The sequence below is a fragment of the Neopelma chrysocephalum genome, unplaced genomic scaffold, assembly GCF_003984885.1.
Source record: "Neopelma chrysocephalum unplaced genomic scaffold, ASM398488v2 Primary Assembly neopelma1_60, whole genome shotgun sequence".
Taxonomy (NCBI): domain Eukaryota; kingdom Metazoa; phylum Chordata; class Aves; order Passeriformes; family Pipridae; genus Neopelma; species Neopelma chrysocephalum.
In genome coordinates this window covers 14,289,492-14,307,226 of record NW_020897715.1, presented here as the reverse complement: position 1 = coordinate 14,307,226, position 17,735 = coordinate 14,289,492, and the positions used below count along the sequence as shown (strand labels likewise).

Here is a 17,735-nt window from a genome sequence, read left to right as displayed (position 1 = left end):
AGCCAGCTGTGTCAGATGGAGAGAAAATCCTCTCCACATTTTGGGCCACGCTGTTAGTAGACTGTGTATTTGTATAGATACTCAGGCCATTATTATTTGTGAGTCTTGCTGAAGAAGACAGGTGTTCTACTATGCTACAGGATTTGTGCTAAAATCTTGATTAGAGCACTTGCCTTACTGTATTATACTTAACTGTTCTTATATGTAAATGTGAAGCTACGCTCAGGAGAGTTTCTTTTAGGACATATTTCAACTGTAGAGAAGACTGAAACTTTAAATGTTTTTTGGGTGTAGTGGGATAGATGCAGCTTTTTAGTGAACAAGGAATTTTTTTTATCTTCAAGTAACAAGCAGAAATACCCAGTGTCCTGCTCTCAAAATAACTGGACCTGGCAGGCAATGCTACAGACTGACTGGGCAGACAAAGAAAGTTTACAGCAAGGGCAAGGGCTTGGGCAGAATGTGTCAGTCTCAGGTAAGTACAAATGCATTCCTGCCACGGTCACAGCTCCCCTGTTGACATGTTTTACTTAGTTTTTCCTCTAGTATTTAATTTTTCAGAAGTATTTTGTGTTGAAGACTGCTCAACCTTGAATGATTATTAGTCTGAGCAACAGCTGAAGAACTAGATTCATTTCCCTGCTCTGAGCAGGAGGTTACACTAGGTGACAGCCTCAGGTCCCATTCAGCCTGCATTACTTACAGTATAGCTGTAGCATAGCTAGAATAAAAACATTTAAACACTGATGGATCAGGCCAGAAAGAAAAGCAGGGACTTAAGCTCTGGTTTGTTTGGTTTCAGGGCAACTTTCTCTTTTATTACACTATTACTTAATATTTTATAAAACTCTTAAGCCAAACACAAAACTCAATTTATTTTACTCAAATTCACAAAGGATATTTACAGAACTGTGACTGGCTTCAACACTTTCTCAAAATATAACACTTCAGAGGCCATTCTGACAGAATGGCTTGCATCCTAATTAACACTTAAGTACAAAGCAGGACAGAGTTATCCAGTTATGGAACAAAGGTTCCATAAACCTTGGATCAGCTTACTGTCAAGGAGACTTGGCTCAGTAGTTAGTTTTACAGTGACGTGGACAATTTTTACAGTAAGCCACAGCCTGCTTATTAGCTGTCATATCCTATTCCTGAAGCCTGTCCTTCTAAATCTTAAACAGTTTGAAGAAAAGTGAAATGCATGAAAGGCAAAGGGATTAGTCTCAGGTGGTGAAGACTGCACAGGGCAATGGGAGGTAGCAGCTGAATGCCCAGGCTGCACCCAACCTCTGCTTTTGTTTTCAGTCTCTTAAGAAAATGGGGGAACATATCCAATGTCAACAGTGATCTTGGTATAAAGAGGATGCTTTGTCCTGGAAAGGAGCCTGAATTGTAATGAATTCATTCCATCAGCTTTCCATGTTTTCCTGGTGTTGTGTTGAGAAGTAGGCCTGAGGAAGGAAGAATACCTGCAGTTAGAAGAACGAAGGTGATGTTTGCAGCTGAAGCTGCAGAAGAAACAAAGAGGATTCCAGAGGGCTCAGGGGGGTAGCAGAAAAGCCCTAACTCTTTCCACATGATACAGAATAAACAGATTACAATAAATTCACACTGAGTTTTCTGAACGAGGAAGACAATTTGTACTGGACCCTAATGAAACAGGGAGACCGGTGAGGTGGCAGCTACAGTCTGCCAAAGCCCAAGAAGCTGGCAGCTGCTTAGAGAGACCTGGGAGTGCAACACAGAGGGTTGCAGCAATGGTGTACATAGGCTGCTGTAGGTAGGTTTTTAGACAGGGTTGTTATGGAAACCTGAGTTTTGAGATGATAAAGGGAAATCTGCACTGTCCGTATGAGAAGCCTCCACCACACTTGACCCAACACCCTCCTCCAGCTGTTCTATATAAAACAGTGTTAGATAAAGTCTGTCATAGCACCTTCGACATGTCTTTAAGCGAGAATACTGCTTTCCACTATTTTAATGGCACATTGTAACTCCACACAGATTGAAGAGCAAGTTTTTATTATAGGGAAGTTGTAACAAAGTGTCTCTTCAAAGTGAACTCTCCCTATTTACAAGACAGGCAGTATTTTTTCTTAAGCACCAAATAATTCAGGGAGTAAAATTTTAAGTCTGACATGTGTTAGCTTCCTAGCTAGAATGTATCTTCACAACAGGAAAAAAAGATAGGAAACAAGGAGAAACCCTTCACGTGCAAAGACAGGAGACAAGTGATTCAGTTGAAACTGGCTGGGAGCTGCTTTTAAATAGCCTCCCTAAAGCAGAAGAAGCAGCAGTGACATGAGGTATATTTACTGCCTGTTCTGGGGAAGATGACAGTAATACTCTGCCTGCCACAAGGCAAAGAGTAGCCCCCAACCCAAACAGTTACCTTCTCCAAGGCTCTTGCATCTCTGTCTCTTCCTCGTAGTTCATCACTTTGTAGCGTCCAAGGTGAGGTGATGTCCGGATTATTTTCATTCCTGCTAACTGAATCCTTTAAAACAACATATAAAAATATTTGCTTAGGCATAAAGATGCTGTTTCTAGACTTAGTTATAGTCAGAGATGATTTTCAGTGTTAATGCAATAAAAACGAAATGCAGAAGCAGCACATGATTTTTTCTAGCAGGGTCGAGGCCAAGCTTGGGCTAGAAAGCTCCCAGCTGCAGTGCACTTCCACAGGCTACAAGAGGATTATGACAAGCAGAGAATGAGCAAAAACATACAGAGCATTTAAGAGCAATTTCTATGAATTTGACGAAATCATTATTCCACTTTCTTCTCAGAGCAAAGCTTTTGCTGCCTAGAGGTCGTTTTTGTCCTAAACAAACAAAAAAAAAGACCTCAAACTTGCAGTTTCTGAAAGGAAGCCAGTCCTAAGTTTCAAAACCAGATTAAGACTCCCTGTTCTTTGAGAAGTGCCATTCATTCAGATGGCCTGATTATACTGGTTCATAACAGATTAGTGATAAATACAGTCACCAGATAACCAAATGTGAGCAAATGTGAGCTCAGCTGTGGGACAGTTAGATAAGACATGAGTAAACTGAAGGCTCAGAATTTTAGAACAGAGCTCCTAAAAACAGCATTTTGGGTGACTCTCAAGCAACCCACAACCCACTGCTGATGGCACCTCTGTTAATAAGAAGTGCCTTTAATAGTGCAATGGCTGTTATCACAGGACAGCCCTTACACAAAGAAGATTCCTCTTCTGAACATAAGAATGAATGTTTGCTCAGTTGAGGTTATCTAACTGGCATGTTTCGAGCATTTGACTGCGTTCCATCGAGATCTGATAGAGCAGGAATGTTTTAAAGCTGAAAGAGGCCACAGAACTGAAAGTATTTGTTAGTTTAGAGCCATCACTGTCAGTAAGTGTTATAATACTATTATTTCAGATCGAGTTTTAGACGACGTTTGTTGTTTTCTGAACATAAGCTTATGGCACATTCAATCATAAAGAGACAAGCAAGAACACTAAACTAGATTTGCTGTTACAGTTTTTGCATTGCAAAATTAAACTGTCATATGGTGCAGTTATTCCATTAATTTACTGTTAAGAAGAACCCAACAGACTTTCCTGTAGTTGATAATGTAAACACATAAGTGGTTCCAATTCGAATACCGTTTTCCTCTAAGAGAAGGTAGATCCTGGTGTTTGCTACACCTAATACAGTTCTGCAGTCTGCCAAATGTAAGTAGGAGCCAGCAGTTTTTTTGCCACTAGCTCTGCTTTAATAAGCAGCATCCCAGAAAAAAAAATTTTACACAGGACTTTTTGAAATTGGACATTGCAATGTCAAAACAAATCATTAATTTTGTTGCTACACGGCAAGAAGTGCTTAAGCACCTCCTAAAATCCAAATACCAGGTGGTCATTTAAGAACAGCAGCTCATTTCTAACTTTGGCAGGTTGAGACTTCAGAATGTGAATAAATCATTAACAGGCACTGTCCATGGCCTATGTGTATCTCTGGGCCAAAACATTGCTAATCATTAATATAAGTTTTTTCTGAAAACATATGATCTAATTCCCTTCAAGAAAGGGCTATTTTGGGAGCTACATAATCCACTTGTCTTACAGGAGTCTCTTCAAGGAAGTGCACTCCTATTCATAACTGGCATGATTCTTTATCCCTCATACCGAAAATCACATTAGATGCCTAAGCGGTCCTAAGAACAGCTGAATAGACCCAGTATTGTAGAGTTTGATGTAAAGATCTATTTTCCTGGCATTCCATTCCTTTCATAAATGCAGACTCTTTAAACAACCATACAACCTTTTAGTTGGTTTCATCTGAAAGGCAAAGGAAGAATTCTACGTTAGAAAATCAATTTCAATTTCCAGACAAATAACTGCTTTGAAAAACCTCACGTAACTTGTTGCACTGTGCAAGATAAAAAAAAAAAAAGCCTTCTATGGTCAGTTTAGTTTTATAAACTCCCCATGAGCCTGCCTGTGCTGGATGATAAAGGTGCTCAGTGCAACTGCAAAGCTGAATAAAGAAGCTGCAGCCATGATTCTGTACTTGAGGAATTCGCATGAGGCAGAGTACCTGGAACTAAACTCATCTCGCTCCTATAGCATGCTGCTGCCATGGCAACCCAAGTACAAGAAAGACCATCAACTCTTGCTGTCACTGACTCACATTAGTACACAGGCTTCTCCATCACCCAGCACTGCAGACAAAAGATAGAATTCCTTGCACTCCTTAATGCCCAGTATTGGTGATAAGGTAATACTTGGAGCAACCTAAATGCACTTAACTTAAATTCCCAACTGTCTGAGAATTAGTAAGTACCTTCTTATTTGTCAAGCTGGCAGATTCCTTCCCTCTGTTGGGGCTGTCCACGTCAAAGGAGGCACTTGTCAACTCCTAGTGGTTATAACCCCTTGGACTAAAGGCACAAGGATGTGAAGTAACATTCTGCTCTCCAGAGCCAAGAAAGCTTTGTTTTCCCAGCACACAGTGATTAGATTCATAGCTTCTGAGCAGCTTCTGATATTAACCATTCCCAATGCCAACAGCATTTTGGATTATAATGATACTTGGTTCCTTTCTTAGGGTAACGCTACACTTCATTCCAGCTTGGTGCTATTTTAAGCCTGTCCTGTGCATTAGTACCTTGTAGCAATGTCGTCATTTTCACCACCATCACCCCAGTATGTGTTTGGAAACCCATTCATCTTCATGTAATGATCTGGAGTCAGAGCAGATACACCCCCAAAAAAGGTCTTGTAAGGCAGACTAAAAGAGAAAAAAAAAACAACAAAGAAAGCATCAATATTGAAGCCTAATACATCTAACACATCTAACTGTGATCCAAGTCACACATATGTTTTACAGACACTGTCATTACAATGCTGAAACCCAAAGCAGTAAACCCAGTGTAATTCCCATCATTCTCCACGTTGTCCCCTGCCATCTTCCCCCAAAGTAGACCAAAGTAAAGCTGGTTTCAAATTTCACATCTTGAGTCAGTTTAAAATACCTGCATCCTATCATGTCATCTTCCATATGATCCAGTATTTCCCACCCTTATACTTTTATTCTTGAAGGAAAGTCAAACTGAAACCTGCTAGTTACTTGCCAAGCTGAGCTAACAGCGTAACAGGGAACTACAGGCAAAGGAATTGTTCAAGATTGCATGCTTAGGTCAAGAATATCCTTTTCTAGGGAAGTCACTACTACAAAACTAACACACAGAAAACCTCTTAAAAGTTCTATCTTTCACTGTTCCCATTCCTACTTTCTAAGCAGAAAGTGAACCAAGTAGAATGCATAAACAGAAAGCAAATGGAGGCACTTACACGTACTGAAACTTATCCATGGCACTTGCCATATGCTTGGGATAGTATTCATCGCAAATGTAGAGGTTATAGTCATTCTCAGGTACTAGGTCAACATCATGCAGGACAAGGCAGTCCCAGTCTTCATCCTTCATGGCTTCCCGGACACCAACATTAAGTAACTTTGCTCGGTTAAATGAACCAGCCCCCACCTGGAAAAGAAAACCTGCATTTCTTCACCAAAACAACAAAGATGGTAATGCAATTAAAAATTTGTGTTAGTAAAAAAGCCTTATTCAATTGAATTACACAGTACTGAATCAATACTGGCTGCAAATTCCATGTTCCTGACTCTGAAGATTTCATCCACCCTCTTCACAACATTCTCAACAATTGTCAGCTTTGCTGTGCCAGGGGCTATACACTGTTGGCACCTGAAGAAGGCTGACTTTCAAGAGATCCATAAGCCAATCCTCAGGGGTACATCTGTACATCAACACTTTTGCCCTGACCACTGTTTATTAAAGCTTAGAAATGAGAAAAAAAGATCTTGGTCAAACAAAAAAGCTTCTTCTCCCTCCCAATAAACTATCAGTTTTAATTCATGAATCCAAAACTTGCTCTCTCACCACAGATCTTTTGCAACACCAGTGCACCTCAGTTACAAAAAGCTGTTTGCCCTGCATAGGCTGCCCCTCAGCAGGGTCAAGCCAGATGTTTGTATTTGATACAGACTGAAAATATCCAACTTCACTTTAGCATTTAGTTTTAAGATTTTGCTCAGTAGCCACACTGACAAGCTACAGACAAACCGCATTCAACTCTCAAACAGATGAAAATACAAGGTATCACTTAAATGACAACTTATCCCTCTAGAAGAAAATCCCCAACAGAACCAATCAATAGCAGAATGATGATCTTGACAAGTGTTATGATATTTCAATCATTAGCAGCCATGGAGATGGTACAACATGTAACTGATCTCTTCTCAGCCCATGCATAAAACAGTATTTCCATACTAGAAGAGTCATATTTCATAGAATCATAGAATGGCCTGGCTTGGAAGGGACCTTAAAGATGATCTAGTTCCAAACCCCCTGCTATGGGCAGGGACACCTTTCACTAGACCAGGTAGCTCAGAGCTTCATCCAACCTGGTCTCGAACACTTCCAAGGATGGGGCATCCACAACTTCTCTGAGCAGCCCGTTCCAATGCCTCACCATCCTCACAGTAAAGAATTTTTTCCTCCTATTTAATCTAAACCTATTCTCTGTCAGTTTAAAGCCATTCCTCCTTGTCCTGTCACTATATGCTCTTGTAAAAAGTCTCTCTCAATCTTTTTTGTAGATTCCCTTCAGGTACTGGAAGACCACAATCAGGTCACCCCTATGGTGTCTCTTTTCCAGGCTGAACAATCCCAGTTCTCTTAGCCTTTCTTCACAGGAGAGGTGCTCCAGCCCTCCAATCACCTTGGTGGCCCTCCTCTGGACTTGCTCCAACAGCTCCTTCCTGTGTTGGGACCCCAGATCTGGATGCAGCATTCCAGGTGGGATCTCACCAGAGTGGAATAGAGGGGCAGAATCACCTCCCTCAACCTGCTGGCCATGCTGCTTTTGGTGCAGGCCAGGACACATTTGGCTTTCAGGGCTGCAAGTGCACATTGCTGAGTCATCTCAAGTCTCTCATCCAACAGCATCCCCAAGTCCTTCTTGGCAGGGCTGCTCTCAATCTGTTCATCCCCAGTCTGTATTGATACTGACGGTTGCCCCGACCCAGGTGCATTTCAAGTTCAGAACTAACCCATAACTGGGAAGCTCAGCTGCACCACCAGGCACATTTGATTTAGATTTACCTGCTGAATCAAGTAGATAGTGTAACTGAGCTGCTGGCGCTGCAAGAAAGGATGAATGTAGTAGAGAAGATGGTGGAGGTACTTCTCCTGGTTCCTGTAGGCCACGAGGATGGCGGATTTGTAGCGGGCGAAGCAGTGAGGTGGCCTGTAGTGGCCACCACCCTGAACGAAAGGATTTTTTTTGATGATCATCCTTTCGCTAGGGAGCATCCTGAAGGTGATGGTTAACGGACCAACTGTAAGGAGAGACAGAAAGGAGAAACAAAAAAGAGTAAGGTCAGTGATGTTTCTCAACCTTCATTTAGACCTACCAGATTAGCTACATATGTTCACTACTTCAGACACCAGCCCTACCACAGAGCAGTTAACAACGCCCACACAGCTGTGCCTACGGCAGGAATTTCACCACTGCCTGCTGGTCACCTCCCCAGGGCTCCACACTGAGGGGTGCCGGGCTCAGTACCAGGATGGCACGCTCCCTGCCAGGCATCCTGAGTCCTGGCACAGCCAGCAGGTCTCACTGGGCTCCTGCACAGCTTGCTATTCCCTGGTATTGGCTCCCTCCTACAGTCTTGTGTTGCTTGGATGAGATCCTTGAATAATGTATTCACTGTAAGAATAGAGTTGAAGATTAATCAAGATGAACAGACACATCTGCTTTTGCTACCCATCTAGAAAATTTCTCTAAGCCTCTTTCAGAAGAGATTTGAGGACAAAAACGTCCAAATGGATATTCAGCAGGTCAGGGGAGAAATAGTTTAAAGCCTGGATGAATACAAGTACTTTAGGAAATGTTAGCTTTATCTTAAAAAACGTTTCAAGTTCAATTTGATGTTATAATCACATGCCACAAGGGCTGTATTTGCTATATTATTTCATTTTATACACTGTGATAAGTAGGCAGTACTTCAAAATGTTGGGAGAAGCAGATGACAGAAATGAGAAGGAAGAAAGGTGTTACATTTTCAGGAACAGGCGCAAGGTAGCAAAAGAAACTACATATTGCTGTTCCTCTACTCAGCACCTCAATTTTAAATACAAAACATACTGGATACGTTCAACAGTTTTTACCTAATTAAAAACAATAATTTGCATTTTTACATGAATTCATCCATTCTTTAGGTGGAAAAAGCTTGGAAAGTCACAAGTGAAAAAAAGAATCAATTACCATTTTAACACAAATCTCACTGTATGATATAAATAAACAAATTCTACAATTATTTAAATGCCTGTCATCCTGAGTACTGAGAAAAGCTTCCAGAAGTAGCAGAAGAGTTACATTTATATACAAATCAGTGTGTCTTAATGATTTCCTACAACTGTCAACTTCTAAGAAAATAAAGAACAAATGCAGAGCAAGATTAAAATGTTATACTGTAAAGAACTAGGGAAAAACTTTCACGTAAATCATAATTGCAAGCTGACAATTTCAAGTGACATTTCTATTCAATAATTCTCTGCAAACCATGCTACCAAAGGCAAAATATTTTTTTGCACCAAAAGTCTGTAAGGCAAGTTTGTTGTAGTTTTTTTTTTTTTTAAATAGCTGTAAACAAGATTTTTTTTCCTTCCAAGCTCATATTTAATGCTACAGCTGACTTATTCCATGTCTTGTAAGTCAGACTCCCTCTCAAACCACTGAAGTAAATTATTCTCTCTAAAACCTTCTGATAATGAAGCCTCAGAGAGGGCAAATGTTTAGGCCTGGTGCTTAGTGGCTTTCATTTGAGCAGGAAGAGGTACAGGTGTGTCTTAAGACTAATCAAGCAGGTCCAGAAACTACTTCTTCCAGGCTATCCTTCATTCAAGTCTCTGCTACAATTCTAATGAAAAACATAAAAATTGAGCCTGTGCTCACCCACATCCTGTTTAACTGACACAGAAGGAAGCAACATCCTCCACTGTTTTTGTGTGTTTGGGGTTTGGTTTTGGTTTTGTTTGTTTGTTTTGGGGTTTGGTGGGGGTTTTTTGAGCAGTAACAAGGCTTAGGGACTAAATTTACTGTAAGGTTCAAGGTGTCCATTCAGAACTGGGAAATGTTTTGCTACTACGTGGAAGTTGTTATACATCACATTTCTGATGGGCAAAGGAACATACAAACGGCATTTCCTGAAGGTCAACTCTTAGCAGCCACTGATCTCATTCCTCATGCTGTCAAAAAGGTCTAGCCACTGTGAATCCCACTTAATGGTTTTTGTTGGTTGGTTTCTATTTGTTTTTAAAAAGAAAACCTGAATTTTGCTTGTTGGCAAGATCGTACAACAGCTGACTCTTAAGTTTCAGTCCTTTCCCAAGCACCTAAAATGCAGGGCAATTTGATTTTGACTGCATTACCTTCAGCAGGAAACTGGAGTACATTGCCATATATTCGTACCTGAAACAGAAGGGTAGTTCTTCAGAGAATCATGCTGTGGGCCCATGAATGTAGGTCACATTTACAGTTAAGATTTTATGATGTTGTCACCTACTTCTATGCATACGGTTTCCTTTACTGCCTTTAGGACCCCCATGTTTCAGTCCAACGTTTTTAACTTGTAGTTTATATTGTCTTTTAGATCTGTGGACTCCCTGATTATCAGATCTTTTAACTAAACCACCATTAACCATGGATTTTATGACTACTGGAGCTTGATAAAGAAATGTTATATTCAGGGATTTCAACTATAAATCACAGCTCAAAGGAAAATATAAGAAAGGGAATTAATCCCTTCCACAAAGGCAGGATTTTGCTTTCTATAAAACAATTAGGACTCTTTATATTGCAGAGTAAGATTCTGCAGCGATAATCCTTAAATTAAAAAAAAAAAAATCTAAATTTGAGTGTTAAATGGTATGAGTAAGATAACATGCAATAGTTTCACTCCTGTTCTCTCCTTCCATACCCAAGCATACCATTCAGGAGGGTAGTATCTGCATTTTCCAGTTTTTTCAAGATGTCATTTCTCCCATGCTGCCTGGCTCCACACCTCAGACAACTCAGCTCAGAAAATGAAACTAGTATACGCCAAGGAGAAAAGAAATTAGTGTGACTTATATTTCCAAAATCTCTGGCTGCCCTACACTCCTTGGCTACAAGCTAAATTCTGGCTGTCATGTCTCCTTTCTGCCCAACTAACAAAAGGCTAATGCATCTTAATCCAATTAAATCCCAAATGTGAACAGAGCAGTTGCAGGCTGGACCAAAGAGGGAAAAATAAAACTGCTAAAGCACAGCTTTTCGAAAGGAGGAAAACCCCATCTTAGACATATCAGAAAGCACAGGATCTCAATTCAGGCAAGGTACAGAGCCAAGACTCTGAACTGTCCAAGCAATTTCTCCATACCCTGGTTCCTAAGCTCTTTCTGTGCCTGTACCATCACACAGAGGGTGTTTAATTAATATGAAATTCAGTGTGTACAGCTCATGATTCCCTGTCTGCATTGTTGTGCCAGTAACAACACATTCCTTGTTTGCTTTACTTTCTAGGCAACACATTTGTCTGTCAGGGATATCTTGATTTTGATCAGATCCATCCCACCTTAAGAAAGTAACTACTCGACTTCTAAACTCCTTGTTACACAATTAGAGTTTGCAGCTCTAATTACCAAGCTCAACCAGAACAAGCAGAACTTACACAAGCTAAGGAAATGGGAAGGGTAGCATGGTTGAATGCTGCACTGAGATAATGCAGCACCACACGCACGACATTAACAGAGTCATATTTGTGTAATTCTAACACTGTTTGAAGAAAAAAAAAAAAGCAGACCAACAGCTTTAATTTAAGCACAGGTTTCTAATGACAGAATATAAGGCTGCCTCAGCGGCAACTGAAAATAAATCTCAGCATTACCACCTTTTTATTTTTCCTTAAATCCAAGAGAAGAAACTCCGGTAGCATTAGAAAACATAGCAGGAGCTACTTATTACCACAACAGATGGTCACGCTCATGAAAAGGTTATGACAGATGGGAGTGAAAGGCAGTAACTGCTATAAGAAGGGCTTGGAAAAAAATCCTTCCATAGCAGGAGCGAGTTATAAACAGCAGAGTTACAGACAGAACTTTCAACTAATAAAGTTCTCAAGGGTCAAACCAACTTGTTCAGCACATCCCATGCATAAAGTAAGGTACCTCTTTAAACCAAAATAAAAATAATAAAAAAGGCCAATTCTTCTAAGCATCAAACTTCTTCCTGGTAAGAGGAAAAGACGGACCAAAACATGACATCTTGCACGCAATGTGAGAAAGTCAGATTTTGAATTTAAATGCTACTTCGTTATGTTTAAAGAAATACAACTCTAGCATACAAACACTTCACTTTTTCCAAAAACAGAGAAGGAGGAAACAGGCAGCCGGTTATTTGTGTAGAAACTTTAACCTTTGAGGGAACTCGAGTAATTTATTCATGATATTAATGAAGACACTGAATACCTTGTGCAATGCTTTTGAAGTTGTGATGACAAAAGGTCCAATGTCTAGACTTTAACCAGATGTTAAAAAAGGACCACTAGTCAGCAAGAGTCTAGTTCCTCTAAGGCAGAGATGATTAGCAACTATACTTGAATTCTTATTTCACAGCCCTGGAAGAACCAAAATACTGTAGATTGAGGAGGCAGGAAAAAGACAGATGAGCTGCAAGCTGATTTACATTCAAACAGTTATCAAAATGATCTACTATATATATATAAATGGAGAAAGTGCTGCACTTCATAAAAGCCCTGATGCAGAAACCATTTAAGCCATTTGGCATCCTTCCAGTTACTTTAACACGCTTTGGAGTGGGCACAGTGACTTATTACCAGCTCTGACTTGGAGACTGGAGTCCTCGAGAATTGATTCAAAATCTCATTTAATAGAGTTTATGAAATAAATATTAAAAGGCATTGGTCTCTGATATAACACTTCCAAGAGAGATCAGTCTCATGAGAGATGATAACAACCAGTCAAGATATTTATAAAGTATTTATATATCTATTCATATGTGCCCATTATATACAAAACAAAGGGCAAACTACCTTGCAAAGTAGCATGTTTCTCGGTTAAAAACAAAGCAAAACACCCAGAAGACGCTAGCATACAGAGATACCAGAAGGAATAATTTACTTCCTATATTTAAAGGGAAATATCACCGAGTAAAAGTTAAGCTGTAGCAGAGCGCTCATTTTTCTTAAGCTGAATCTGTGTCAGTGCTCCAAATTCCTTGTGTTTCACCACAACAATGGTTCATATGCTCCACTCAAAATTTTTCAGGCAGCAAAGCCTCAAGAATTACTCTGTCTCATTTGCCTCTTACTTTTTTTCTCCCAGCCAACTGACTGTTTCTGTCTATGACTAACATTATGTTTTCATTTTAGCTCTGCAGTACCACATGCAGGCCAATCCCCTGTTCCCAGCACTCTCAGGGATGGGCAGAAGAAGTCTTAAAAAGACTTCATAGCTCTAAGAGCACAGATTAGGGTAATTTTACCCTGCATCTGCCTCCTTCCTATTTGTCACTACTCCCGCTTATCTGATGGTTTGCAGACAGGCTGCACAGAATTGCATCTAGTTTTGTTTGGTGTTCTTTTTTTTTGAGACCAAAGCTGTCTCATTTGACTCTTTAGGACAGCGGATTCTCATCAGTAGTGGAGACAAATAGGGTACAGTCACGTTTCTGCTGTGCTTTTTCAAATAAAACAATTCAGTCTGAAACAAGGTATTGTAGATTCCCAGAAGAACTGATGGTCTGAGTGCACTAAGACCATTAAAGCTGGCACCTGTGCAAAAAGGCTCTGTGCTATCAGGATTCAGGATTTACTTAGTAGAGCTGTTTCCCAGGAAAACGCTGAAACATATACCCAAAAGTTATCATACAAGTTCATCATACATACTGCATGTATTTCATTTAACCACAAACAACAGACGAAGGAAGAAAACTTCTCAAAAGAGCAGGCATCGTTACAAAGATGGCAGTGTAAAAAGGCCCATCCAAAGGGTCCTAGCAGAGTTCTCTAACACAAGGAAGCAACTTGACACAAGAGCACTGGCTTCCCACAAAACTTCCACGTGAACCAAGATCAGACATTTGCTCTTAATGGGTTCCATCTGTGGTGATCAGCTGTCCTAGAACAGCAGGGCCACTACTAAGCAGCAGTCCAAGGCTAGTTATATACAGCATTTAGATATGCAGAAACCTGTGCAGTTCAGAAAAGCCAGGCAAGAGTAATGTGCTACACAGTAGTCTAAGAAATTGGTGGCCCCAAACCAGCTGTTAAGTGCATGCTGGCAGAATCACTATTTTCTGACATGCATCAGCACTTTAATATCACTACACTTGCTGTATAGGTTTGACTTTGTATTTCCTTAAAAATTCTCAACTGTTTTAGTAGTGCAACAGCTGGATGAATGCTGCCTTTAGGATCAGCTCTAATGCGGTTCTAGTGTAAATCTAAACTAATCTGTGTCCGGACTTTTAAGTATAATGGAGAAGTTTCTAAGTCTAAAGGATGTGTAACAATCACAGGCCAATAAGTTCACCATGAAGACCGAGGTGCCAAGCTATATCCTCATGCAAATGATATTTAAATCCAACTTAATCAATTTATATTGAACTACAGGCTTGATATAAGGTTGAGACAAAGAACCCAGAAGTTATAGTGAGTCAGATGTCAATATTAGGCAGCTACCGAATTGTTGGCACATTTTATTCAGGGCTGCCAAGAAAAAAAAGTATTACTAACTTGATATTATCACCATGCACTGTTTTCACTCTTGTTCTACAATCTCAACATCTATGTAGCCAAGCCCTTAATATTGGAAAGTTTATAGGTCAGTAAAATACTTTTCCTCGCATGACCAAAAAAACCAAGTTAGTTAACGGGAGAAAATTCTGTCAGTGTAAGCATTACATCAGTACATGGGTTCCAAAGTGGAAAAGTTTGAAGCAGATACAACTTACATCTGTGAAGCGTTCGAGGTTACCGTGAACACCCTGAGTTTATACCTACCAAGGACCGGTGACTGAGCTGAGCAGTACGGCATAGAGTCCTCACTGGGAGCCCGGGTGAACAAGCTGAGGTTTGTGTACACATCGTGGGGCTTCGAGTAATCCACAACCTGAGGCGAGTCTAAAATCCCGCGAAACACATTCGAAGGTCCACCTCGGTAGAGGATGAGTATAAATACCGCTTGGAAGACACACACAAACAGCAGAAAACAGTGATTTTCCACACGGGAGAGGGACATAGCTTTTAGCCCATGCTCCGGGATCTGGGCGGCAAGGAGCTGATCTGCCTTCCACGAGCTGCCGTCCCACGCTCTGGGCTACATCGCTGTGCAGACCTTCACCTTCTCCTCCTCCTCCTCCTGTTCCTCCTCCTCCAACTTTCTGAGGCGGCAGCGTGCTCTCCTAGCGCGGCTTCGTCAGGACGCCGAGAGCCAAACCTCCCGTTCCGGCTGCGAGCTGTGTCAGGTGGGCTAGTAGAGGGTCCAGAGTGTCCGAGGCCACGCCGAGCAGAGCCCCGGTAAGAGCGGCACGGGCTCGCTGTGGCACTGGCACGGGCTCAGCGCCCGCCCACCCCCGCCCACCTCGCGGCCAGACTACAGCTCCCAGCATGCAGAGCCGGGGCGGGCCCGGGGCAGGCCGTGCTCCCGCGCGGCATCCTGGGAGGTGTAGTCCGACCCCGTCCCCCCGACTGGGCTGCACAGCGTGGCGTTTCCTCGGTCAACACCTGGCTGCTGTTCCCACTTTAAATTGGTCAGGGAGAGGTGAACAGAAATTTAGACATCGGAATGGACTGCCCAGGGAGGTGATGGAGTCACTGTCCCCAGAGGTGTTTAAGGAAAGAACAGCTGTGGCACTTAGTGCCATGATCTCCTTGGTATGGTGGTGCTTGATGTGACTTGATGATCTCAGAGGTCTTTTCCAACTTAATTGATTCGTGATTCTGTGAAATGGGTACACCTCTGCCTGCGCCTGAAGGAACCACAGCAGCACAACCCCACTGTGAGGGGCCTCCCGCCATGGCCTCGCTGTCCCTAAGTATTTTGGCTTTTACACATCCTCTCTTCACTGGCTGATTCTGTAAAGAGATGGGGCTTCTTAAAAGATTGCGCTGTCAGTCATCTGCCTGATATTGTGAGCCCGTTTTCACTTAAATGCGGCAGAGGAAAAGACGTCTTACAGGTATTAAATTCCTACAAGGCTCCAAAGAAGAGCCAGGGGTTGGGTTTGCACTGGGGAGAGAGTTAAAACGAAATCTGTGCCCGTGAGAGGGGGCAGCACCCTGAGCTCAGCATCCCGCTCCAAGGTATAGCCGCTGGCCAGGCAGCCAGCCCCTGTGTGCGATCCCAGATCAGGCACAGCACTGAACACCAGGACAAGCTGCCCAGATAGGCTGTGAGTCTCCTTCTTTGGAGATATTCCAAGGCCACCTGGACACAATCCTGACTAACGTGCTCCAGGGGATTTTGCTTGAGCAGGGAGGTTGGACCAGATGATCTCCAGCGATCCCTTCCAACCTTACCCATTCTGTGATTCTGTGAAGCATGTGCTGCTGTTTGTCCTCCAAATAGGGTGGCATAGGAAAAAGATGGGGGGAGAGGCTGACAGCACTTTTATGGGGAGCTGGGGAGCTGGGAGTACTCTTCCTTCAGACTTGGTCTAAGATATAGGGCATACGTCTACAGAGGAAACGACCTCAGTCATTCTGCTGCACAGAACAACTCATTATTCAATTTAAGTGGATTGCTTAAGGCCTGGATGCAAATTGTCGTCATTTCACATTTAATTTAAACTTAATTGGTTTTTAAAATGAAAAATGTACTTAACATTTCTTTTCCCTGGGCAAAGTCTTTCTTTACTGAAACCCACCCAATGCTGCTGCTGCAAAGCTTGCTTTTCTTGCACACTGCTGTGAGTCTCTACTGTTTACATTCTCCCTGTGCCATTCCCTCCACGATCACGGCAAACCCACCCTGCTTGTCTTCCCCTCCACAAAACAAAGCAACGCTTGCTGTTCCATGGTAGCTCCAGTGAGTACAATGCCATGGACAGGAAAAAATCTCTGTGTCAGCTATGAAACAAACAAAGCAACCAAGATTTTCGTGGTATGACCTGGAGTTGCAGACAGCAATTGTTTTAGGGCCTAGTACTGCTTTATATTTCGCTTGCGATCCTTCCTTGGGTCACAGTAGGAAATCACAATGTAGGAGCAACTTGGGCAAAGCATGTCTGCCTCCATCTGTCTTGGAGAAGGGAGAAGCTGGACCCACTAGAACTGTCCCGCACCAGTGGCTCTGCTAACTTCCTCGCAGCCAGGGCTTAGATTTAAAAATCGTCACCCTGTGCCAGTTTTTGGTCAGAAAAATCAGGTCAGATGGAAAGGCAGAAGCCTACTCCAATCTGTATTTTTACCTGTGTGTATATATGCTCTCAAGGCTGGAAAATGAACATATAGCTTGCCAGATCAACTGTTTGCAGAGGAGCCAAACAGCACATGTTTCAGTGCAGGCTGAGAGAGCTGAATGTCCAGGAATGTCTCCCTTGGGAGCCTTCCAAAACCAAATGCAGCTCATCTCTTTCCCCTTCAATCATCAGCACCAAAAAGGGTAGATCATAAATCCACCAAGACCCTTTTTCTCACAAGAGAGCAAACAAGTCAGGTCTGGAGAGCAAAGTACAGATCAGAACTTCATGGTGCCAGCAAGTCTGAGCCTTTCCAAGGTCACAATGATCCTGTTTTAAACAGAGCTATGGAAAGCTAGGGTGTGTTTTGAATTAAAAGTGAATTGTATTGCTTAAAAGCAAAAAAAAAAAAAAATGTAACTGTCTCCATCGAAGCGTGGAAGGGAGGTGGCGGGCATTTTAGCAACCTCTGCATAGCGATTTACTGAGAGCAGTGATGGAGGAAAACAATGTGAGACTGGATCTGTGAGAAACAGGCACGAGGCTGTCTTCACAGTCAAAAGTCTGCCTTTCTCATTTTCACACGTCTGCCTGAGAAATTAAATTGAATGCATACAAAAAAAAAAAGACAAACACCATCTTCAACAGAGCTTGAAATTAAGTTTGTGCGACAGCCTCTGAATTGTCCCAGGGGAGGGGGCTTTCCCTCCCTCCAAGTGCA

General features: G+C 42.0%; 1 protein-coding gene across 1 annotated transcript; it reads right to left on the bottom strand.

The window, feature by feature from the left end:
- Nucleotides 1-791: 791 nt before the first annotated feature.
- Nucleotides 792-15,191, bottom strand: LOC113966457 (beta-1,4-galactosyltransferase 3-like). Its single transcript, XM_027681203.1, has 6 exons — nt 14,616-15,191; nt 7,651-7,886; nt 5,819-6,009; nt 5,133-5,255; nt 2,396-2,500; nt 792-1,454 (listed from the first exon to the last, which is right to left on the bottom strand). The coding sequence occupies exons 1-6, from the start codon at nt 14,851-14,853 to the stop codon at nt 1,313-1,315; spliced, it is 1,035 nt and encodes a 344-aa protein (XP_027537004.1). The 5' UTR covers nt 14,854-15,191; the 3' UTR covers nt 792-1,312.
- Between the last annotated feature and the right edge of the window lie 2,544 nt (nt 15,192-17,735).